Source organism: Bombus terrestris, chromosome 3 (assembly GCF_910591885.1).
Source record: "Bombus terrestris chromosome 3, iyBomTerr1.2, whole genome shotgun sequence".
Classification (NCBI taxonomy): Eukaryota; Metazoa; Arthropoda; class Insecta; order Hymenoptera; family Apidae; genus Bombus; species Bombus terrestris.
In genome coordinates this window covers 7256567-7282877 of record NC_063271.1, presented here as the reverse complement: position 1 = coordinate 7282877, position 26311 = coordinate 7256567, and the positions used below count along the sequence as shown (strand labels likewise).

General features: G+C 26.5%; 3 protein-coding genes and 2 long non-coding RNA genes across 9 annotated transcripts; 2 read left to right on the top strand and 3 right to left on the bottom strand.

Moving 5' to 3' along the window:
* Nucleotides 1-223: 223 nt before the first annotated feature.
* LOC100651634 lies at nucleotides 224-10267 on the top strand. 2 transcript variants are annotated; one of them, XR_007223463.1, is made up of 7 exons: nucleotides 224-833; nucleotides 936-1584; nucleotides 1976-2389; nucleotides 2497-2994; nucleotides 3174-3296; nucleotides 3558-3790; nucleotides 10145-10267. XR_007223463.1 is itself a non-coding variant. In XM_003394233.4 (6 exons), the coding sequence occupies exons 2-6, from the start codon at nucleotides 948-950 to the stop codon at nucleotides 3650-3652; spliced, it is 1767 nt and encodes a 588-aa protein (XP_003394281.1). In that variant the 5' UTR covers nucleotides 224-833; nucleotides 936-947; the 3' UTR covers nucleotides 3653-9281. The 2 variants fall into 2 exon arrangements, 1 of the variants encoding a protein (XP_003394281.1); XM_003394233.4 differs by lacking the exon at nucleotides 10145-10267 and having other exon boundaries at nucleotides 3558-9281.
* An 857-nt stretch (nucleotides 10268-11124) lies between these two features.
* Nucleotides 11125-17852, bottom strand: LOC100644204 (protein SPT2 homolog). 2 transcript variants are annotated; one of them, XM_003394257.4, is made up of 7 exons: nucleotides 17568-17852; nucleotides 17340-17486; nucleotides 17103-17232; nucleotides 13347-13504; nucleotides 12037-13000; nucleotides 11365-11586; nucleotides 11125-11274 (listed from the first exon to the last, which is right to left on the bottom strand). In XM_003394257.4, the coding sequence occupies exons 1-7, from the start codon at nucleotides 17619-17621 to the stop codon at nucleotides 11189-11191; spliced, it is 1761 nt and encodes a 586-aa protein (XP_003394305.2). In that variant the 5' UTR covers nucleotides 17622-17852; the 3' UTR covers nucleotides 11125-11188. The 2 variants fall into 2 exon arrangements, with proteins under 2 accessions (XP_003394305.2, XP_048260416.1); XM_048404459.1 differs by lacking the exons at nucleotides 17103-17232; nucleotides 17340-17486; nucleotides 17568-17852 and adding exons at nucleotides 13727-14153; nucleotides 15435-15512; nucleotides 16264-16367.
* An 837-nt stretch (nucleotides 17853-18689) lies between these two features.
* On the bottom strand, nucleotides 18690-19576 carry LOC100649252. 2 transcript variants are annotated; one of them, XR_001099747.3, is made up of 3 exons: nucleotides 19439-19576; nucleotides 19188-19368; nucleotides 18690-19123 (listed from the first exon to the last, which is right to left on the bottom strand). It is a non-coding gene; the product is annotated as an uncharacterized LOC100649252 (long non-coding RNA). The 2 variants fall into 2 exon arrangements; XR_002308942.2 differs by having other exon boundaries at nucleotides 19188-19237; nucleotides 19439-19565.
* Nucleotides 19577-19724: 148 nt separating this feature from the next.
* Nucleotides 19725-25658, top strand: LOC100642514 (fatty-acid amide hydrolase 2). Of its 2 annotated transcripts, none has more exons than XM_048404461.1 (9): nucleotides 19725-19858; nucleotides 20328-20536; nucleotides 20952-21178; nucleotides 21567-21896; nucleotides 22233-22525; nucleotides 23878-23973; nucleotides 24398-24556; nucleotides 24743-24925; nucleotides 25403-25658. In XM_048404461.1, exons 2-9 carry the CDS (start codon nucleotides 20358-20360, stop codon nucleotides 25490-25492), a joined length of 1557 nt encoding a protein of 518 aa, XP_048260418.1. In that variant the 5' UTR covers nucleotides 19725-19858; nucleotides 20328-20357; the 3' UTR covers nucleotides 25493-25658. The 2 variants fall into 2 exon arrangements, with proteins under 2 accessions (XP_048260418.1, XP_012175822.1); XM_012320432.3 differs by lacking the exon at nucleotides 19725-19858 and adding an exon at nucleotides 20000-20141.
* LOC125384727 lies at nucleotides 24442-26293 on the bottom strand. The gene is made up of 2 exons (XR_007223468.1): nucleotides 25880-26293; nucleotides 24442-24911 (listed from the first exon to the last, which is right to left on the bottom strand). It is a non-coding gene; the product is annotated as an uncharacterized LOC125384727 (long non-coding RNA).
* Between the last annotated feature and the right edge of the window lie 18 nt (nucleotides 26294-26311).

Genomic DNA, 26311 nt, shown 5'->3' with positions numbered 1-26311 from the left:
ATATTGTCTTTCATTATTGGATATTAACTTATACAGAAATAAGCGTTGCTCTTCTTTTTATATTTGTTAGCGATTTTATAATATTAAATATATTTTTTTAGATTTATAATTTACTTAATAGTATTAGTAACTAATTTAGTTAGTTAGTTTTTATTTGATAGTATTCTAATCAGCATTATATTTGCAAATCATATATGATTGACAACTTAAAGGTTTATTCGCGATTGGTGAAATGTTTTCATTGGTTGAATACTCGACTTTTGTCATGTGATCGTTCCCTATTTATGTTAATATCAGTGATACTGACTCGAAATCTTGTGGCAAAACAATAACAAACTGTATTTTACAATTGGATTGTATGAATTTTCGGTGCGTAACTAAAGAGAGTAGTGCAAGAGTAAACAGCAATATATATCTTTGTTTGTAATATTTTTTGCTAAACCTGGAAAAAGGTTGAATTTACTACAGACACCAAGATCAGAAAACTTTTTGAGTCAATGTTGTTGGCTAGGAAAAATATTTGCTGACGAAAGTCATGGTCGTTCCATTTGAGGGTGGTGAATATGTATACTATGTAATTGTGCAGATTGAGAATTGTTACTAATTAACAATATTACGGAGTATGCAAACCAATTGAATCCTCGTATTAGACAGCATTATTTATGTGAACTATAAAGGGAATCTGTAAACATATACGGATACCTAATTTATTTTTGTCTTTAGATTTGAACTTAACCATCGGATATATTTTATTTTCGTTTGAAAATTTAAAATTAAGAATTTATATTGTAAAATATATAGAGTTCAATATTAAAAAAAAAAAAAACAAATTGGTAAGATCTACTATACATTATATATAATTTAAATCATTTTTTTTTTTTTAAGTAAATATATAACTCAGCAAAGTTTCAGTTTTTAATTTAATTGATTTTAAGATTTATGTATTGATGGGAGAATCTGGATATATTGAACTATTTTCGGAGATTAAAACTAGCTCAATGGATGGAATAATAAAACAAGAACCAAATCAAGAAATGGGTCCTTCCTCAGCATCAGTACCTATACCAGGAGGACACAGAAGTACTCGGGGTGTATATGAACAATTTTCACCATCTCCATTGACATCAATATGGCCCAATAGATCTGATCACATAGAATCACCATTTAAAGTAGATTCCGAACAGTTAGATGATTTTTTTAAAACAGAGAAATGGGAAGATGATGACATATTACAAGTAGATAAAGCAGATCTTATACAAGGACCTACGCTTGCTGAATTAAATGCAAATGACGATACTCTCCTTGGTGATTTAAATTTTGATGATTTACTTTTACCAGAAGAAAGAGTTCAACCATTTAAAATGGATGTTAATGTAGCTCAATCAGTTGGTCCATTGTTTAATGATAACAATGTTGTATTTGCTCCAAGTAGTTTCCCGCAATCTGGATCAACATACCGTAATATTTGCCCTACATATTTAAATACACATGGACTCAATTTAAACATAAATATCAATGTTGCTGACAATTTGGAAACAATTAGCCCCAATGCTTTTCCAAGTCCAGGAACTAGTAATATTGCAGGTTTATATATAACTTATATTTTTTATATCTATTTTAATTTTATACTTTTTGTAAAAATTTTGTTATTAACAAATTCTGTACAAAAAATTATTTTTATATGAATCATATAAAATATGTTGAAACTAACAATATCACTTGCGATATATGTTTTATAGTAAAAATATATATAAAATTTAAAATGCAAGGCATTATTATATACATATTTAATGTACTATATGTACATAATGAAAAATAATGTATTCTAATGTATTAAAAACATTCTAAACATTTTAAAACTATATTAGTAATTAAAAAAACTGTTTTCAAGATATATATTATTTTCATATCTATATGTTAAAATAAACAAAATATTCTCAAGATAAAAGTAATGTTTTAAATAATTGTTTTAAAGGTAGTTCAACTGCAAGTTCCTCAACATCTCTACATCCTACAAACAAACCTAATGGACAGTCTGCTCTTCATGAATTGTTAATGAGACGTTGTGATAATTCTTTTGATAATTCCACTCATGGTCAGATGGATGTTGAATGTACGAGTAATAAGTCTAAAGTTTCTAGACTATCCATGTCTGCGCCGACCCGGACAATGGCGCTAGACCAAATTTGGGCTCGTAGAGAACCACGACCACATTTATTAAGTACTGGTAGCCTTGGTGTTGTTGAAGCTGGTTCAACAAGTAGTTTAAGTACTGGAGGTGCACTTAGTCCAGATCCACTCTATCATATTGATCCTCTTAGCCATGATGAAGGTTATGAAGATAGTGATGATGACAGTGATCACTATGATGATTACAGTAGTGATAATGGTACTTTAATGTTTATGAATGATAACATCACTTTTAATGTTCTAATTAAAAATTCTTAATATAATGTATTTTCATGTATATCTAAAATTAAAAGTAATTATTTATAGATACCGGTGGTAGCGATGGTGAAGATCAAAACACTGGAAGTAGAGTAGGAGGTGGAAGTGTAGATTCAAATCGAGATAGTAAACATAGTAAGAAAGAACGATATTTTTGGCAATATAACGTCCAAGCAAAAGGGCCAAAAGGACAAAGACTTGTGGCAAGAGCACGTCTTGAAGATCCACATATTTTAAATGAAGCTACAGATCCTGTTTTTAGTCCTCATTGTGCGCTTCGTGGAATTAAACACAGTGGAAAAGCTCGAAAAGGCGATGGAAATGATCTTACTCCAAATCCACGAAAATTATATAGTATTGGTCGTGAATTGGATAAATTATCTCGTATTATTAATGATATGACACCAGTTTCTGAGTTACCATTTACAGCAAGACCTAAAACGCGCAAGGAAAAAAATAAACTTGCTTCAAGAGCATGCCGTTTAAAAAAGAAAGCTCAACATGAAGCAAATAAAATAAAATTACATGGATTAGAACAGGAACACAGTTGAGTACTTGTAATTATAGTCATATGTAACCAAAGCTATTTTCTTGAAATCCAAATTTTTTCTTATTTTATTATCGATAATCTTAACATATTTGGAAATTTTAGCAAATTTTTTCTTTTTGATAAACTTTTTAAGAGTAGAAAAGCTAATTTAATATGTCAATAATTATTGTTGCAGAACGTTTAATTCAAGGTATATGCCAGGCTAAGCAAACGCTCGCTGCAAAATTAACAGAACCTAATCCCGAAAATCAAGAAGAGTTGACACGTCAAATGGAAAAATATTGTAAATTAGCTACCAGTTAGTACTTTTAAAATTTTTATATAAATATATGAAATAGTACGGTGAAAACAATTTTTAAAAAATTATGGGATTATATTAATTAATTTTGTAGATACTTCTGTAAAGTTCTACACTATAAATTATTTGTTTATTTTAAATTAACATTTTCTTAAATAAGTTTTAAAATTATTTAATTACTTAAGTTGTGTGATTTGAGTGTTATCAACAGTTCCAGGTAGGGTGGATATCTATTTCATATTCTTTATTTTTCTGTTACAGAAATACGAATAGCAAATCATTCAACCGAATTTGTTAATAAAGTATTGGATAAAGTACGTTCTGGTGTCCCTGATGGTGGTATTGATGACTTCTAATACACGACAGTTATTTGCTAAAAATGTTCATACGTGCGCATAAAATATGCGAGAAGGAAACGATGTGTATAAAGCATAAATTCATCGTAAATCACGAATTGAATGCTTCTCATGGAAATCGAAAACCAAAAATGGAAAGTAAGAATATTGGTAATTTGATTTTAAATATAGTTTTATTATTTACAATCAGTTAACAAACAATAGATGATTATTGTTAGTGTTTTATAGCATTGGTTGCGAATAATTTTAACATAGGATACATTTGTATTTTGTGTAATAGAATATTATTTTGTGACACTATTACCAAGAGTACAGATTTTGGTTACACATTTCTTTTATATAAAGTTGTATACGTTGCACACGCTATTAGTTTTTGATTAAATCTGTGATAATTTTGTTAAATAATTATCAATGAGTTTTTAATGGAATATATGTAGTCCATATCAAAGCAGTACAAAAGCTTTCAACTTTCTAGAATGTTGGTTCAAATTGAACAATTTGAAATGTACCATCGATTCTCTCTCGCTAAACGCTGCATTCCTATTTCCTATCTCTGCTTTTTCCTCTTTTATTATGTGTATATATCTTTATATATGTTTTGTATGTGTGCGTGTGTATACGCGTATGTGCATATGAAGTAAAAAACAAAGTGCTGAATATCGCAGTATTATTCCATATAGTCATTGTAAAATAATAATCGTAAATCATTGTAAATTTGAGAAGGAACTTGGATTTTTTTTCTGTTTTTCTTTACATGATGGATAGAAAGTATTCACTAATAAATTAGCAATTAAATTGTATATTACATATTCCCTGATTTCTAGTTTGTGATATAAATCTTTCTTATGTTTCAATTTGGAATAATATTGCGAATTTGAGTAAATTTTTTTTAGTACATGTATATATACATACTTGTTATCTTGTACATAGAACTTTTTTATGATACATGAAACATTTGTTAAGATCACAAGGAAAATGATAATACTATTACTTCCCAAACAAATGAAAGAATATATTAATTTTATCAAGAAATGAAGCATCATTTAGGATTTATGATAAAATATTATATAACAAATAAAGTTTTGCCTTTTTTGGTTTTAAATAATAAACAAAACCAAGTTTTTAACTATACTAGAAGTCAAATTTACTGATAGATCGTGAAAAATCATGAGTTGTAGGTAATTGTCACAATGAATTTATAAGCAAAATTTCGCTTTCATCTTTATGTAGCAATATGCTTCTTTCGCGTTTTGGTTTTGCAATGAAATTACCTCTTTGATCAATATATTTAACCTCTGGTATAATAATGAACAAGATATAATATTGATATGACAAGAAATCGAGGCAATGTTAATTTTTAAATAGTTATGTAGATTATTATTTGTAAATATTTTTTAAATTTTCACTAACAGATTTGTATCTTTTCTTCTGGATGTTATTTTGCACTTACAATTAAATACTTTATTTTCATAACATGTAAAACATAAAAAATAGTCTATTATATCTAACAAGCTTCCATAACATGATATATATACATAGTATATTTATAACTGTATTTATAATATATTACTTAACATAATTTTGTTTCATAGTTTTTTCATAGTTTCTAAATACGTGTGAATATTATACATAGTACAATATGTATAAAAGAAATATTGTTATACCTTTAAAATACTGTTTTAATGTTTTTATATAGTTTTAAATATATACACAACGAAATCGTTCCGGAATTAATTTTTATTACATTATTACAATAATGAAATAAATTCACACAGGCTTATTTGATTTGATACTGTTTTTGAGTTGCAAATAGTACTGCGCTAAAACATATGAAGTGAAAATTTACAAATAATGTTAAATTTCAATATATGTAATCTTCATAACTGTTCTAAAAATGTTTCCAAATTTAATAAGCTAATTGAATATAGCATGACAAGAAAAGTTGACAGAATATGAAAACCTACAATTAGCATCTATAAGGTAGATACTACATCGAGGTGCAACATATTTATTTTAAATTTGGTGTAAAAATAATAGATGGATATTATTTTTTTAAGGATAAAGCAGTTTGTAATTTGAAAAGCTTAAATGGTACGTGCGTTTATTTGAACTAATTTCATTATTTTGAAGAGCAGGATCTATATCTGAACTATCTTTTATGTTTTAACTTATATCCTGTATATATCATATCTCCATATGCGCACGCGCTCACACCACAAAGATATGCGTGATTTATTTGGGAACATTGGAATGTTTTGTGAGTGATATAAATGTAACATTTTTCATCTTAAAATAATATAACATAAAAAAAGCATATTAAGTGATGAAGATAGATTTTCTTATAGGAGCATGTATGAAACAAACCCCAAAAATTTATAAAAATTTTTATAAATTATATAGACTTATCTATAATATGCACTAATCTATACTATAGCACTAATTTGAAATAAATTTGAAGATGAAATGATAATATTCAACGTCACAAAAGATTACAAGTTAAACTTCAAGAACTCAGATGCATATAAACAATGAGCCTTTGACTAATTCAAACTTTCTTAATCACATTCTAGATATATGTTGAATTATTTAGACTTTAATTATGTTCATTATGTCGAATAACTTTATATGTATGCGCATTATTGTCCGTATTTCGATAAATGCTATTATATATCACAATTACTAAAGTATAGGTTATTTTGTTTAACGAAATTAAATTGAAATCTTTTTAGGTTCTTAAAAAAAGTTGTTTCAGCTACAGAGAATATATCTTTTCATATCAAATAGCTTTTGCACCAGTTGCTTACAAATTGTTACAATGTTCTCAGATAAATTAGTTACGCTATATACGCATTAAAATTAGTTGTGATTTAATATTAACAATACATATTTTTTATGATTTTATTTAATTAATGTTAAAGTTTGAATAGTTTTCTAAATAATGATATAACTTGTTTTTTTGCTATTAATACAATTCTTTTTGTTTTAATTTATAATTATAATTTATAAAATACTCTCTGTAGTTCAGCTAACATTGAAAGTACTGAAAAGTGCTTTCAAATATATATTTTTATGATTTTTATATAATTAAATTAATCAACATTGTTACTAGTAGTTACATATTGATGTGATTCTAATTGGTTGAAGGAAGTGGTAGAAGGGTAATTAGCATGTTTTAAGCGTTTTAGGTGTTATAAAATGTATGTCACTGTTAAGATTTAATTTATTCGGTTGGAAGATATGTAGTTTATTCAGAATTCAAATAATTTTCATTGTTTTTATATTTGCGAAAAGATGCCTAAGAAAAAGATATTTAATTTAAAATAGTGGGGAAATATCAAATGTATTTGCTAATATAAGATGTATCTTCGCTATTTAACGTTGAGTCGAGTAAGCAATCAAATTTTTTAGAAAGGAAGATTCGGAAATGTTCGAATGAAGTTTTACATTGTGATAGGATTTGTGATACTGAAAATATTGATATATATGTATAGTTTCAGATGGCTAATAGTTTACAATATATTTAATGTTAAAGTTATTATTTCTAAGATTAAGCAACATTTTTAGTTAAGAACGTAACGTGGCTTATGAGATATTTATTTTCTGATAAAGTGCCTTCTTTTTCGAGTCACGTTTTAATAAGTATTTCATTATTCACACTAACGCTTTAGTTACTCGCGCTAACACTATAATTTTTTTTATAAATATTCTGTTTACATATATAATCTATTGTCATTATAATTTATGCATAGAGAAAATTAAATTCGAAGTAAGGAATTTTACATTAAATATTGATTAACGTTTGAGCGCATTATATTCATAGATTAATCCTCGGATATTATATATCAGTAACTTCGGTATCTCAAGCCTTACAACTGTACAAAGGTTTATTCAAGACCTTAGGACCGTTTTACAGTAGTGACTCTGATAATGATTTCGTTTGTACTAATAGGATAAAACGAAAAGCAGTCACCACACCGTAAAATAACTGCCTAAATACCGTTGTTTCATTCGTACATATACGTGTATATATGTACCAAGCAATGAGTCACTATTTCAGTAATATTTATTTATTATTTATTCAACGTCACGAATGAAACTTTTAATTTTCATTTTATTATAATACAAATGTCCTTTTCGTTGGATTAATATCTCTTTTTCTTTTTTCTAATTACATATATGTTTTTTAATGATATCTACAAATTTAAAAGGGGCAGAAATAACGCTCATAAATTTATACATATAAATAAGTGATAAATTTATCTGAGTAATAACTATTCTTATAAGCAGTGAAAGATATCTTTTTGTATCTAAAGTTCTTATATATTAAGGTACACTTGGATGTATTGTATATGTTAAAGCTGAAACAATTTTTTTTTGGGAATAGAACGAGATATTACACACAATTTATTATATATATATATACACAAATAGTATTTTACATAAGTAATCGCACTAACAATTTTTCATATAGTCTCTTTTACAACCCTTTTGAAGTTTGTAAATTTGTTAGAAAAACGTCTCAACAATATTTTTTGTACTTTTGTATATCTTTCTCTTTTTTTCTTATTAATGCAACACAATAGAAATGTAATGTTTTATGCAATGAGATAGTGACCATTAGCTACGTAATTGTTAATCATGCCTCTAATACCTATTGCTCTCGTGGTCGGATCGTGAATGGAGTTGACCACCTGTACTTAGGGGAACACTCTCAAGCAACCCGACTCTACCGATTTACACTTAATTAATTAGAAAATATTCTACTACTGGCTCTGATGATCAATCTCCGATGGCATGCCACAAAATATGTTACTAACTAACAGAGTACGATATCTTATAAAAGAATAAATTGAAATGAAAAGCGGAATTATAGATTTCATTTCTGATCTTTTAATTAGATTTCGTTTTCGAGAAAGTAAAATTTGTATATTTACCGGATATATATATTTGTTTCGTAAATACTTACTTCTCCTTAGAAAATGAAACTTTGTTCAAAAAAATATTGACCATTTTCAATTTATTTTTATATGAAGTATCCATACTCGGTGATAATATTATAATATATTACATAGCGTCCTGTATTTTGGTAATAATCCAATTTAGATATGGCAATAAAGCCATTTTAAGTACTTCTAAAAGAGAAATTAAAATTATCGAAAGAAAAGTGTCTATTTTAAACAAGCAAATATTTTGAACAAATCACTTTTCAAAATGATATTTTTTGTGGAATAAAATTGAATAGTTACCTGTACCTCTTTCTTTTGATAGAATTTCATATTTTTATTACTTTTGTTTGTACAGATAAATATAAAACCATATAGAATATGTTAATTGTTTAATAATATTAAACAATAGAAATCGCGTTTGTATGAGAAAAATAGATCTATAAAACTTGTGTGTTTTGTTATAAATATGTACATATATGTATGTATATATATACATATAGAGTAAGTACAATGAGTGTTTGCAAATATTAAAAAGTTTTTGAATGAGATATTTTACTGATAAAACTGTGCATTTTATTTCTGCAATAATAATTTCTCATACTTGAATTTACGATCAGAGATATGTATTTAAATGCCAAGACAAAACTGCTGATGTGTAAATACCTTTGTCTGTATCCCTCGTATCTATTTTGTTTTAAATGTTTGAACATAATATGATCTTTAGTGAATTTTTTAAATGATGGTAATACGTGCACAGATTGTTTTCTCTATCCATCGCGTATTTAAGGCCATTTACAGAAGAAAATATTCCGTTGAATTTGGATTTTTACAAATTCCGTTATTATATTGATATAAATATAGTTACTTACGTAGCATTATTTATATAATAACATGTCAAAGATACAAACATTTATTATATTTATCATAATACTAAAAATACTGAACATTTTTTCTTTTCACCTTTTTTCACATTAAATAAAATGAACATATGGTCAAGTTAAAGAAAGTTAATTATCTTTGCAAAATAATATGCTATAGAGAGATAATTCTTTAAAGTGATGACAGATGATAAGGAAGAAAACAAAGATTTGATTGTATAAAATAATAAAGTATATACATTGTCAATGTAATTCATTGAGAAGTTGTTTAACTTTTCATTCATATGGATAAATAGAAACCATATTCAAAATACAACGAATCTAAGAAATTACATAAGGAAATTGGAATTTAGCTTCTAGAAATGCGATTCTTATGAACATTTAGCTATAATTTTATCTAGCTAAGTATAAATCATTAAATATAAGCATAATATTTAAAATAATATATTTATTTTGTTACATGATATATAGCATATAATATTAGTATAAATCAAGTAATTAAAACATATAATGTTTTCTTTTAATAAAATATAAAATGGAAATAATAAATATATAATTAATATAATAATATATTATTAATATTATAACAACTCTTTTCATATTATTCATATTTGTATAAATTCTTTTTTCGTATATATCATTAAAACGTAATTAAATATCTTTTGCAGGAAACATTTATGAAAAGCTGAATATAAATAAATATTTGATACTGTATGCTGGAGTGTGTTATATTTAAGATATGAACTATATTTTTCATAATTAGGTAAATAAACATGTTATTTTATACTTTATTCAAGTACACTATACATTATATATATATATATATGAATATGTAATGTATGTATGCCTTAGAAATGTGTTTTTACCTATTACTTACGATTTATAATTATAAAACTGGTATATCATATCCTGGGAAGTAAATAATAATGACGGTAAAAGTATTGTAAGTAACAACAGCAACAATAATAATAATAATTTTACATTATTTAAAAATTTGTCCATGATGTGATAATTTTAACATAAATAAGCTTTTTAACGTTATGAGAAAGAAATAATTAACATGTACACGATTTTATTATTTTGGACGATTTATTTATATATTTTAAATACAGAAAGAAATAATTTGTTTATCTCTCTTTGTCATAAACAATTATTTCTCCCGTTATTCATATATTACAGGATAACTTCGTTTATCCGAATATGTCGGGGGACAAGGCCCTTTAGTTAACTAACGAATTCTGACGATAAAAATTCACTAGCTATCTTTACCAGCTGTTCTTATTAGTTTCGATAATAAGAACCGATGGTTGGATAAGTGAGGTTGAACAACAATTTCGATCCAAACATTCAATCGTGTATCGTAAACAGTCAGTTCATACTGAACGTGTATGATTTCAGAACACGCTTTTGTATAACTGAAAGTATGCTGGACAGTAATTCAATTAATGGAGGTTCAGTTATAAGTTAATCTAATTGACGCGAAACAATAACTTGTTCGTATAAATGAGATCCGAATAAACAAAGTTCTACTGTACCAATAATTGAAATTGCAGTGATACTTAATTCTATTTATGTTTGAAAAGATTCAATATGGATAGAATGAATAAAAATTAATTTCTTAGGATGTGAAAATTTTAATAGATTTGGGTTCATATAAGCATGTAATAGTTTATTAAATAGAATTTTATAGAAATTTGTAAACAAATTTATAATTACTTCTTAAATTTTTTTTTAAAGAGAGCTTTCCTTTTTTTTTCCAAAGCTTCCATACGCATGTCTTCTAAATCTTCCATAATACCTAAAAACATCAGATTATTTAATTATTCCTGTAGATAATTATAAAAATAGAAAGATCCGCGAAACAGTATAAAAAATTTGTTAGCAATACCTATTTTAGTAGATACATATTCCTCTTTGAGCTGTTGTGCAAAACTGCTTTCCATAGCTGCATCATCGTCATTGTCTACATATTTATATTTATTTTTATCATAACCGAATATTTCGCTTATATATTTACTATAATCTTCATTTCCTTCTTCTACTTCATCATCAATAAAATCTTCAAGCTCAGAGTCATATTCCTCTTCATCATCCTCATCTCTTATACGACCTGCACATATAGGAATATATTTATTAGATATATATGTAAGTTATTGCCTTGTTTTTCTTATCCTGTTCCTAAATCTAACGATTTAGACTTCCCATATAGTTACTAGTACATCAAAATTGAGAAAACCTAGGAATTGTTGACTTCAAATCAATTGACTGAAATCAAACAATTAAAATATACAATTATATAACAAATATAACAATTAATATAATTGTTATACTGCTACAAAATCTTAGCGTTACTGATTTTATATTTAAGAGCTTTTCTACAACGCGACTGTTGCAAAATGTAAAACTTAAAAAAATAATGGCCTTAAAATTTTTCTAAATATGAACTTAATGAAACTAAACATGAAATATGTAGAAAGTTTTGATTATTAAGATTTATCCTTCCACAATAATTCTTTTCTCTGACATACAATTAATAAAGTAAAAATATAAACTTTCTTACGTTTATGGTTAACCAGTGACTTCCTCTGTTCCTTTAAATGAAGCATTTGTTTAGATTTGATTGACTTCATGTCTGCTGGTGGAAATTGTTTTATTTTATCGTTCATTGTTTGTGGTATACGACACTTTGTTATGCCAATTGCTGGAGATTCTTTATGTATATTTTTTGATAACTCTCGTTTCTCTACTTTCATTTTTGATACTGACTTCTCAATTTTCGAATTTTTTGTATCTTCAATTTGAGTTTTGCTTAATCTTAATTTCTTTTTTTCTTCTTCAATTACTTGTCGCATTTCTTCTAATTCTTTTCTCTCTGTTTCCAACTTTTTTCTTTCCTCAGAAAGTATATCTCTCTCAGATGTTTTTGAAATATTGGGCTTGTTTGGAGTAACTTTATTGAGATTAGGTTTCTCAATACCTCCTTTTTTAGAAGTTGATGATTGTAATCCTGTTGCTTTGGAAAGAGTTTTATTCGAAATTGAAGATACTGTGGTTAATTTTTCGGATACTTTTAATATTTTGTTAGAAGAACTGGCATTATTACGACAATCTTGTGTTTTATTTAGTTTATTAGATGTAACATTTCCCTCTTTATTATTCATATTGCTAAGTTTATTTCGTTGTTCTTTTCGTTCTCGCCATTCTTTTTCTTTTGCATATTCTTTCATTTGCTTTTTCGTCAATAACCTTTCTGGTTCATCACTTTTTGGTTTAGCTTCGATAATAATTGGTTCATGTTGTTTCTTTTCAGCAATTTTTAATAATTCAGAAAAATCAATAGGTGGTGGCATAGGTTTCCTCTTGGCTTTTAACTTCTCATCTTTTTCCTTTTTATCATCTTTAGTCTCTTTTTCAGTTTTTTCTTCTACCTCTAATCCTACCTCTTTTACGGAATGTTTTCTTTTCCGACGGTGTCCTAAAGCTTCTTCCACTTCTTGCTGTTTTAAAGCTAGTTTTACTCTATCCTGGAATTATAATTAATATTTAATAACGCGATTAATAAATATTTTAGTTAAATCGTAGTTATTAGTTACGGTAATAAAAGAAATAAAAATTATATTACAGTGTACAAATACAGTTTTTCATGGTGGTCATATATTTTTTTATAAAAAACTGGTTCTCGGTTATCTTAAATTTTCTATTCAACTTCATGTATTCATATACACAATATACATATATACATATTATACACAAATGATTTGTATAAGAATCGTCAAAACATTGTGACCTTGATCATTTCCCCCTCCATATAAAAAGTGTAATATAATCTAAAAAAGCTATAAAAGCTACAAAATATATGCTCTTTCATACCTTTGTAGATGCTATATCTTTTATTGTCCTTTTTCGGCAGTCATCGAAAGTTGGTTTTTGCGAAGTCGTACTGTTGTATTTATTCATTAACTGATTATAAAATGCAGATGCTTCCTGTGAAACATATCCATAGTCGTCTTCATCAGGTTGTGAAGGACCTATGAACAGATAGATATACCTACATTTAATATTTAATGTTTAACATTAACTATACATACAAAGTTTTCAATGTTATCCGTCTAGTTATATTTTAGGAAATATTCAATTTGTTTTTTTTTTTTTTTTTAATTTTCCTTACAATATTACTCATTTTCAATGTATTTGGCACGATGATAAAGAAACAAAACCAATCGATATATAGTAATTATTGCGAAACTTACACAGAAGTTTATTCTTAAAAAAAACTATTTGACTATGTGCTTTTTTCATTGGAAGTCATCTATATTGAAGGATTAAAAACAGCTTCTAAAGTTACAGGTTGGAAATATATTCTATAGATCAATATGGAAACTATCAAGTTTAGAAAAATGGCTTAAATGTAAAACTTGTTTTGAAACGAAGAAATGAGCTGTATAAATAAATATTTAAAATTAGTATATATACATAACATAGCATAACATAATAGCATATACAAATACTTTTAATATAATATACATAGAGAATGAGGTACATAAAGTCCGACAAGCTATTTTCTCCGAAACTACTGCAGTTATTGGCATGAATCATTTTTTGTCTGTCTTCCTTGATACACTGCAACTTTCATTAGAAACATTTATCTCCATCTTCCATATCTTTTGAGATATTTGTCTGGAAAGATTAAAATGACATATCCTATATACACAATATCAGTTTTAATATAAGTTTAATATCACACATTTTAATATAGGTCTATACAATCTGAGGATTACGAACTATAGATAAACAATAAATGTATAATTCTTAGTATGATATAAAAATTATAAGATTTTTTACATTTTTATATTATATGCACATAGATTGACCATACATATAAGCAAAGAAATTGTGTTTATGATGATTTGTGCGATTATATGTTTTATTTATTCTTTAATATCTACTTCTTAACCACCAAAATTTATATTATAGATATGATATGCACATGTTATTCTTTTTAACATGTACAATTAAGATTTAATACTAGACCTATCCCTGGTAGGTCAAAATGATATGTTTGATATGCGCGTAAGAAGTGTTTACAGATGTGTAAGGAACACAAAGTTTGGATATTGCATAACACACTGACTACTATGAAGGATAATCTGATCACACTGGAACAGAATTGAGTCCTGTGATTGAGACTTACTGACTAACAGAATTTCAGTGTTTTAAACCTTTTAATTGACCCCTAAATGATTAATCCTAATTCTAAGTTAAAACTCCATGAGTGAACTAACTTTGATGTATTACCACCAACAACTTCAATTGATGAACGATTATTTTTGGAAACAGGCTAGTTTCTTTCTGAGAGACGAACAAGATTATAACCAAGACTTACAATTGATTCATAAACAATGGCTCCAGTTATACTTGGATATTTCTCTTGAAAAATTTCCAATGGACTCATGGAAAATTTCCAATGTTTATTTTGAATTACTTTATTCAATTCATCTTGGCGGCAATTTCATTTATTCAAAAAAGGAAAAAAAATGAAGTAAGACCTCTCTTTCGCTGCATCAATTATTAACCCTCAGAGTACGGAATGCAAAGTACGGTTGTTGAGTCAAGAGAACTTATACCAATAGATCCAAATATTGGATTTTATTGAAATTTTGTTTCATATGTACTCTTATTCCATAGACAATAAAAAATAAAGTAATAAATGAGGAAATTATAAATTAAATTTAATTGATATAATGTATATAGTGTATTATGTTATTCAACGCATATATTAATAAAATTTCATTTTTCTTGTTGAATAACTAGAACTTATTAAACACTTTGAACTTAAAATTTTCATATGTACTTACACATAAACTGATATAGGGTAATTCATAAATGCATGTCCATACTTCAAAAGGTTAATCTAGACGTTAAAATAAAAAACGTCATAAGAACATATATCCTGCATACCTTAGCTTTCGAGTTATGGATGATTAAAGAAAATGTTCCAAGTGTCCGTCTCGTGCCTCAACACATGCTACTGCACGCCTAAGGTAAACACAAGAGTAGTACGTTACGTCTTTTCTTGTCTTTCATGTGATAAGTTCTACAAAATTAAAGTTAAGATATCTATTAAACCACTCAAATTTCAACTATATTACCTTAGTACTTTTTAAGTAGAATAACAAGAAAATTCAACCCATGTAAAAACCAATATACATTTCAATTTAAGAAGATAATAGGATTGTGGAATGTATATGTGCCATTGCACTAATAAAGAAGTATGATCCTATGAATATAAAACTCTCTGAACCACTCAACTTCTACTTATAAGATTTTTCTCTAACTGCATTGATAATGGAAATATGATCTGAAACTATTGCGTGGAGCACTTTGTACATACATGATGCTAAAAGAAGGGTTTAAGAGTTTAAGGACTCATATTACTCAGAGAGAGAGAGAGAGAGAGAGAGAGAGAGAGGAATGAAACATGTCTAATCAACAGATCCTAAGCATATTCTTCTAATGTGGAAACGACTTTTTTTATTTAAGTCCAACTCATGATTGTATTGATTGTCAACCTACTCTTTTTTGCCTTATAGCACAAGTCTTCTACTGTTTCCTTTGTATTTCATATTTATATTACAATTTTTTAATAAAATTTTAAATGAGCTATATTATATAACAGTTTTTTATTATACTTATAGTGTACTATCACGTAAAACACGTGAGCAAAAATAATATAATCAATTTAGAGTCTGTGCCCCCCAGGCTACTCTAGAACTATAGTTATTCTGACCTGAATTGCTTGGTTATCCTCTGCCATGTAAATCCACAAAATCCCACTGCCCTGTTGGACGGTGGAAAAGTAGAATGTTGCAATGATTGCATATATTCATATACAATTACCTGTGGGCAAAAATACTGCCCATTATGAATAAAGACTGATACTTCTGAATACTCATTAATATGTAGATCATTGATCATACATAGGATTACATTATTTCGTTTCTGCAGAACCTACACAATAAGCTATATACCTCTCTAGTTTATAGCATTTATAAATCAAATCTATTATATATAAATATACTGATAACTTTATAATGACAATTACAATAAAAGGAAAGAAAACATCAAAGATATAAATTCCTACCTGTATAATAAGTAAATTATTTACACTTTATGCAATAAATTATTTATAACTATGATACAATAATATTCACATTAAATAAAAATGTGACAAATTAAATATATGATATATAAACACTAATTTTTTTACTTTCTGTTAGCTGACAATGAAAAAGATACTACCATAATTATACCTAAATTAATATTTATACTATATTATGTTAAACACAAAATATGACAATGCAACATAATAAATAATTGTATTAGAAGTTAATATTATGTGCCTCAATAATTAAATAATATATCAAATCTCATACTTTCTTTGAAATTGTATGAATTATGTGTTCTAAAGACTAGATACAAATTAGAAGATTTCCATAACTCCGTAATAGTTTCAAAAATAGATTTAAATGTTAATATATTTACTTTTTTAAATTTGATTCTAAAAATATTAATTTTTAACATGTTAAAGTATATGTTATTTTACTTATATAATAACATTTCGCATACCTGCCATTGTAACAGCTGTGTTCTCATTGTCAATTGCATCTGGCAATACGGATTTATTTGCAGCTTTACATACTTTCAAATGTTTATTTATTCGACTTTGGGCTTTATGATCACGAAGTGCTAATAAATTCTAGATAAAAAAAAAAGAATAATAATAAAACGTTACAAAATTGTTAACATACAAAACAAATATTTAAAAATTAATTATACTTGAATATATATAAAAATCCAACATACCTCTCTTTTTTTCTTTTCTTCTAATGCTTTCTGGCGTTCTTCTTCTTCCTTACGGGCTAAAAATTTTTTTATATTCTCCGAAAGTGACTTACTCTGTTTGGTTGGTTTTTTGGGTGGAGAAAATTTTGTTTGGTAACAGGCAATTGACTATAATAGACAACATATAATTTTATTGAAATAATAAATTTTCAAAGTTAAAGAAAGATTAAAAGAAGAAAATATAATAACCTGCTTATTATTTTCATTTTTCTGGGCCACACTTAATAAAGTACCAAAATCCATTTTAACGATGAAATGGAAGAATATACTAAATTATAGATATCATGACATTTCTTTCAGGTTCATTATTTGATTATAGCTAACAAAATTTATTGTTCGATTTTTACAAATTGTCAATCGAGTTACTTACACCGCACCTATAAATTATCAAATAAATATTTTCGAACGTTTATTAGAAATGTAGAACTTCGAATAAATGCTAAGACCTAAGATGAACTAAATTTGTTTGTAAGCAGAAATGAGTAGAGCAGAGATGGCGCCACTATACCCAAAATAGGACATTGTAAATATCTACTAATTGTATGTAATTAATTAATTATGCTCCAAACCGGAATAATGTTATACAAAGATGATTTTTGAGAGATAGAGCTTAAATTTAATTCCTAAACAGTTCAAAAATTCGCCTCATAGATTGAAAATTTGATTTTTTTAATTTCTTCATAAGGGGATTAGTTCCACTGTTTCACCGCTAGACGGTTATAGTGTTTCTTAGCCCGCGAGTTAGTCAATTTCTTAAACTTGTTTATAACTAAAAAATCAGGGAGAATGTTTGGATAAAACTAATCTCAATTAATTCCTTATGTCATAAACTTTCATGTAAGCCTTTAAAAGTTAAGAAATTTTGTTTCGGAACCGAAGAATTTGGATTTTTTAATTTTATCACCCGTCGATTGAACACAAATATTACATATGTGCACTTCAGACACAAATACTTCAAGATTAAATGATGGAAACAGTATAGTTATTCAGGTCGTTGAAATTGTTTTTCATGCCCTCCAAAATATCGAATAATAAATATATGGTTCTATTTAAAAAAAACGGTGATGACCTTGAAATCTCGTAAAAAGAATGACTATGAACAAAAATTATTTCCACTGACATATGCAACATAGTGTAATTTTGTCTTGAGAAATTTATTCATTTTTCATGCAACAGTAAACAAAGCACATATTTAAGTGATCCCATTTGGCTGATCTATTCTTATATTAATTTTGAATCTAATATGCTAAAAATTTATTTCAATTTTTTGTGAACATAAATTTTTGTAAAAATAAATAATAAAACATTTTATTTATGACATAAAAATTTGTTTATTTATGACGCAATAACAATAAATTTTTTAGTATTAAATTTTTATCAGAATGTGAAGCACCAATACATGTTTCAAAAAGTTGGGAAATATTAGATAAATTATCGATATTGCTATATAATGAAAGTATAAGACTATAACGCCATATTAAAGGTTCAATATCAATAGAAAAATTTAGTAATAATAAAAATAGATTTTTAACTTTACTCCAATTTTTTTTAATCGCATGTGATTTTATTTCAGAGAGTATCTTGTACTTTGAGGAACTTACTGAATGTTGCTTCTTACTTTTCTTGTAATAATGTATAATTTTACACTGAGTGTGAATATTCAATGATTTTTCTATCTTATGATCATTTGTCTTCTTCTTCTGCGCATCTTTCTTATTTAGCCAAAGTAATTCAATAGCTTGATTCTAAAAATATATTTTTTGACATTAATAATTTGAATTTTTAATATTGAAGATTATCATTACATACCACTTTTATTTTTTTGACCTTCTCCATTTTTTATTTTATTTCTTATAATCCTATAACAATGTTTAGGATTATAAGATATATATAGATATAGATATAGATATAGATATAGATATAGATATAGATTATAAGATTATAATCCTATAACAATGTTTATTTTATTTCTTATAATCCTATAACAATCCTATAACAATATTTAGTTTGAAATATAATTTAATCTTCTTTCACTTAACAATAACATTTAACTAACTTACCTGATAATAATATATAAAAAAGATCAACAGCATAACTTCATATCATGTACTCATAAGATATACTGTACTGTAATATAAACCTCAATTATTTTAATTTGTTAAACATTTTTATTTTAATATATATTTGATATTGTACACATATTAATTAATAGTCTAAATCAATGTACCACCTGATATTATAAATTTCTATCAAATAAGGTTATAAATTAATATTTACATATTTTATGATATGCATATACATGTATATGTATATCACTGTGTATACACAGGTAATACCAGTACTTATTCTCGAGTTTATGTTTTCTTTGTCTTTTCTATAGCAAATTTGATGAAATTAAAATTGAAATATCTTTTCACAAAAATTTTCAGTCATAAATACCTTAATATTTTTGTGTAAACAATAGAAAAACGTATTTACTGGTATGTAAAAGAATATAAGATTCCATTTAAAAAAATTACTCAAACTTAGATCTCGAAGAGCATAGCGCATGACTATGAAAAAGTGTCTCGTTTAATAATATGTGTATCCTTCATCTTGTATGAGCGATTCATTTCTTCTTAGGCACGTCTTCGTGTTATTAAAAATAACAGAGATATTTCTTTGTAACAAAATCATTGAGACACACTATAATATGCATACAATTCAGTTAATTATATGAATTTTACGAATATGTGTACTTTAGTAAAGAATTCACGAACACAGGTATATATAAATACATACGAAATTTTTAAAATAAAATTTGTTATTAGATATCTATTTACAAAAACATAATTGCACATATTTCATTTGCATTAGACAAATACGTAACAGTCTAAGAATTATATGAAAATTACATTTTTTTAATTACATAATAAGTGGAATTAATTCAAATATTTTCATACGCTTTAGGAAGGTGACAAGTGCCAGACAATATTCGAAATGTCAATCAAGGTCTTAAAACATGTTTTAAAATGTTTGATTATCAAACTTCATATAATATTTGACTATATGATAGATTTCATTTTTGGGTTATATTATGATCATAATATACAAAAAGTACCACCTATTAAGAATGATTTATTACTGACAAGTGCATCAGAATTAGCTGAAAGAATCAGGTACTTTATTAGTTTATTTCTTTATATTGAATTACTTAATATCATTTATTTAGTTTATGTTGGAGGTCATTTAAACAAAGTGAAATATTATAAAATGTAATAATAAAACGTTTGAGTATTTAGTTTAAATTTACCAAAGACTGAAATATTTTGTAACTTTTACTTATAAAATGATATAAAAAAAGCATGACTACATCCTATAAGTGCATCAACGCACTTATAAAAAAGATCATGTGATAAGATAACAAAATCTGTTAAAAGATTGGTTAATTAATGGAATCATTTTATATAATAATAGCAAATAACTTAAATTATTGCTATTATGAGGCATATGATAAATTGGTAATAGATAAATATTAAATAAAAATACTCTTAAGGATGGATATAAAATTGAAGTGTACAAATATTTTTATAGAACAAAGAAGATATCATCTGTAGAAGTTGTAACAGCATTTATAAATCGAGCAAAAGAAGTAAATGGGATAATAAATGCAATAGTTGAGGATAGATATTCTGATGCTTTAGAAGAAGCCAAAGAAGTAGATAAATTTTTACAAACAGTAGAAAATATTGATTCAATAAAAGAGAAGAAACCATTTTTGGGTGTTCCTTTCACAACAAAAGAAAGCAATGAAGCAAAAGGTAGTTTTATTTAATATTCCTATATATTTTACATCATAATGATATGTATTCAGTTGGTCAAAAAGTTCTTTTGTCTTTTTTAGTGAAGCATTATGTCATGTTATAAACGTCAATAATATAAAAATTGTTAGAATTGGAAATATCTAACTATAAAAAAATTTATGTTTGTGTAAAGTACGTAGTATATATGCTATGCTCCATTATTTTTTCTTCAAGTAACCAAAACCCACAGTAGCCCACACATATCCTCCAACATGATTAAGTTATATTGGATTGATTCACATTCACGCTGATAAAATAATAAATTTCTGAAGCTACTAATTTTTTCTGTATTTATTTATTTATTTAATTTATTCTGTATTTATTCACGTTTATTATGGTTATTTAGATATGCTTCATACAATGGGTTTAACAAGTAGATGTACTTTCCGTTCTGAAGAAGATGCAACAGCAATACGCTTTATGAAAAATGCTGGTGGAATTTTGATTGCAAAAACGAACATTCCTGAATTAAATCTCTGGACTGAATCAAGAAATAATGTATATGGACAAACATGTAACCCATATAATAGTACTAGAAATGTTGGTGGAAGTAGTGGTGGAGAAGGAGCAATTACTGCTGCCTGTGGAACTGCATTTTCTGTTGCCAGTGATATCGGTGGTTCTACTCGAATGCCTGCTTTCTTTAATGGAGTGTTTGGATTTCAATCAACTGCAGGTTTTCAAACTTGCAAATATTAATATTATATACCATAACTTTTAATGTAGAAAAACAATCCCACCTATTTGGTTTTGTCTATCTTTCCCTTATTTATAATTTCTTATTTTTTGAATAACATAAACAGCTTTAGTAAAGCTGCAGGAATGTGTTCTTTCCTCTGATTTTAATGATTTTTGGATGTATTGTAAAACTCAACATTTTGACCTTAAACATTGTTCATAAAAATCTCCCGGTACTATTACAATGAATTCTACCTATAATTATGGGTCTATGGCAGCATATATGTCAGTATTGGTTGCCAGTTGCTAAGCTTCTGTATATAACCATTTTTAGGTTTAACACCACTGAAAGGTATTGGACTTCGAAAAGAGGATTATCTTAATTCAATGGCAGGAGTGGGACCAATGTGTAAAAAAGCAGAAGATTTAGTACCTATTTTGAAAGTTTTAGTTGGAGAAAAAATCTCATTACTTAAGCTTGATGCAGAAGTAGATGTAAAATGTCTTAATATTTTTTATCAAGAAAATTCAGGTGATATAAGAGCAAGTAGAGTAAATTCTGAAATGAGAGCTGCTCTTTTAAAAGTTGTACAACATTTTAAAGAAATTACTGGATCTGCAACAAAAGTAAGTTCTTAAAAATTGTACATGATTTCTTCATAGATTTGATTATTTCATATTATATATTCATTTAATATATCTTAATTATAATTTTATTTACTTTTTATATTATGGAAATGTTGCATTATTTTTATATTTATTTTGTTGTGTACATGTAGTATTGAATATTTAATTGTGAAGTTCTATAATAATATTACACTACATATAATAAACGATTATTGTTTGTGTGAATGGTTATAGTAATACAGAAAGGGGAGAAAGATAACTTAGTGACTAAACTTTGAACTGAGCATGATGATTTCCAAAATATTTCAATTGACGGATATTTTGAAGTAAAGGCAGTAACATGTAGTAGAGTGATAGTTTGGAGGATACCAGTGAATCAAAAATTTAAGTGAATGAAGGCAGTTGAGTTTGTTATTTATTTTCACATATGCATTGAAAATTCTTCAGCTATTATTATTTGATCCCCGGATATTATAAAGTAGCTAAAGTTGCTCAACTTTTTTGGTTTTTATAGAATTTCAATGTAACTATGCAGAGTTATTCTTTCTTGGAAGTCTAAGCTAACCAGAATAGTCGGCGATTCTTTTGTACCTGGTTACTGAATAATTGGTCCAAATGTAGAGAATATGTGAAGGATTTTTCTGCATGAATTCTAGACAATTCCATGTGATTATTTAAACGATTAACTTTCATGAGAATGTTGTTAGAAGATTCTAATTTCAAGAAGAATTATAATAAATCTTAAATACATTTTAAGACTGAAATGTTTGATTTTGAAGTATTTTCCAACGCATTTTAAAAAATATGCATGCTGATTGGTTCTTTTCAAACGCAGTTAATTTCCAATTATGCTTTTAGGGCATCGCGAACATTCTTCTATGCGTCCTCAGAATGCCTTTACTTAGAGAGATTGGGCGATATCTAAATGAGGCTTTTAGTAAAATCGCATAATTTTCCTCTAGGTTTGAGTCTTGGTATACACAGTTTTTAATTGAATTCATGGAAACACCTAGTTTATGACACCTTCGACTATTGAATTTTGAACATTTTGTCAACAATTTTAAACATATTGTCACAAATGGACAAATAATATTGACGGCAATGCATAGATTCTTGCCTCAAAATGCTTTTTTTCTTAAAAAATGTAATGAGAATCTTCGCGTATTTTTGTTCTTTCAAACAAAACAATTTTCATTGCTATATTTCACGCTACTTTCACTCATTCTACATTGTTTTATTTATATTTAAAAACTTTAAAAATAAATTACATTACAAGAATTAGATAGTTATAATTATAGTTATAGATATTTTTATTTTTAAGAAGTTTTAATTGTAATTTATTTGAATTACAGATAAAAATACCTGGTTCTGAATATAGTTATCGATTATGGCGATTTTGGATGACACAAGAAAATTTTGATTTCAAAATAAATATAACAAACGGAAAGGTACTATAACTTATATGTATTACGTCTATTTACAATTATAATTATGTACTTGTTTTCTGGATTGATGTAACATCTTTCATTTCGTATAACAAGTAATGGTTGTTAGTAAAGGTATATCTAATCAATGCTCTATCTTACTCGCTTAAGCACTCTTACGCGACTATATTTGTAAATACCTTGTTCAAGAAGGTGATAATAGCTCCCCTTGTTCCGATTTATAATTAGTGTATTGTTATTGTTTGAAATGAATGTGATCAGTATCCAATACTAGTATATATTGATTTATTCTGACCTTAAATGGCAGTTCTACTTTTTTGATAGTTAGTATCATGTTTATCATTTAATCGATAAATTAATCCAGTAAAGAAAATCTTGTGGATAATGATGAAGAATGTAGTAATTTATATAAATGTAATTTTTTTAGTACCGTGCGAATGCTCTTACAGAAATTTCCAAATTTTTAACTGGGAGATCAGACTTAACGTTAGCTGCTATTCTGAAACTAATTGATGAGGACATATTCCCTCGAGAAGATGCTGAATGGGCAATGAATGTAACAACAAATATGAAACAATATTTAATGGTAAATTCTTGTTTAATATAATTTTATTATTATTTAATCATGACTTATATAATGTAATTATATAATATAAAGTAAATATTTTTTACTCTAATCTCTGCATGCAGCAAGTTTGGCAAATGCACTTGACAGTACACCATACTACTTGCTTCCGTTTGTATTGTGCTGCAATTATACTTTTATTTTTAGGATAAATTGAAGCATAATGGTATACTAATTTATCCATCTTCACCTTTTCAAACTGGTTATCATTATACAGCTTATTTAAGACCATTTAATTTTGGTTATTGGTGTCTTTTTAATGTTTTAAAACTTCCGGTGTGCCAAGTGCCTCTTGGTGTAGGCAAAAATGGACTACCTATTGGAGTGCAGGTAGGAAAATTATTACTAAGTAATTAGATTAGGATATGAAGCATTTAATAACACATGAAAAAAATTTTAAGAAATTAATTTAAGATGAAAATTAGAAATATCAAAATTATGTTTAGAGCTTTGTTGTTTTCTAGAAATTTAAACAATTCATTAAAATGTCATAAAGTATAAAACTAGAGCTTGAAAGAGTTTCCTTCAAATTTTATCAAAATTCTCGAGGATCAACTTTAGGATCCTTGCCTTAAAAAGATAAAACCCTGAATTAGGTGATAACTTTTTATTTCTTAATGAAGGTACACCCTATATGTAGATATAGATATGTATAATAGTGTTTACATGTGTATAGTTATATTTCAACAAAGCTTATTTTGCAAAAGATTGTAAATTTTTAAATATATATTTTGTTTTTTAATGAAGTAATAGATCTAGTAAATTAGTTACTAATTTATCTAACAGGTTATAATTTCTTTATTGAAGGTCGTAGCAGCTCCCTATAATGATCATTTATGTTTGGCTGTAGCACGAGAATTAGAGAAAGTGTTTGGTGGTTGGGTTTCACCATCTTAATTTATTACAAACTGATATTAATTCAACTCAACAATGATTTACAAAAGTAATTGCTATTTAGTAATAGCAATGTGATATTATTATTTATTATACAATATTCTTTCTACATTTGTTAACATATTATAGATAAGATAATAATAAACAATGGATTTAAGGTGCAATACAATTGTGTTGTTATCATTACTTTTAAATCAAATACTAATGCATATTATGATGAAATATTGCAAGGTTGTCTTTCATTTATATAGTAATGTATCCTCGATACTTTATTTAAAAATAAAGTTAGAGATTATGACACATACAATAATTTCAATTATATAGTATTTATTATTATAATATTATCTTAATGAATTTAGAATTAAAATGACCAGATATACATTTAAATACCTGCTATCTTTTTCGGTACTGTATTTGTTTATTCTTTACGTTTAATACATTTCACTTTATCCTATTTACATACTGTGTATCACCTAACTTAATTACTTGCAATTGATCGTCAACAACAGTTGGCCTACTATAGCTTGTCGAATTATTAGACTAATATAATATATTTATCGTATCTATCGTATTTATCGTATTTAAGTTAAATATCCATATATATATATATTGATTTGTGTAATGATACTTCTATGAATACTTTTTTGTATCTTAAAAAGTCAACATCTTAAATCAGATGTTTTATAAGAAAAGTTATCTTTGTATATTAATAGAATCATCTTTGATTTTTTTTTTTGATTTTCATCTTTGACTTTATCGAGCAGAACAGTTCTATAACCTATGTGAAATAAATCTTACATACAATATACTTACATGCAATGT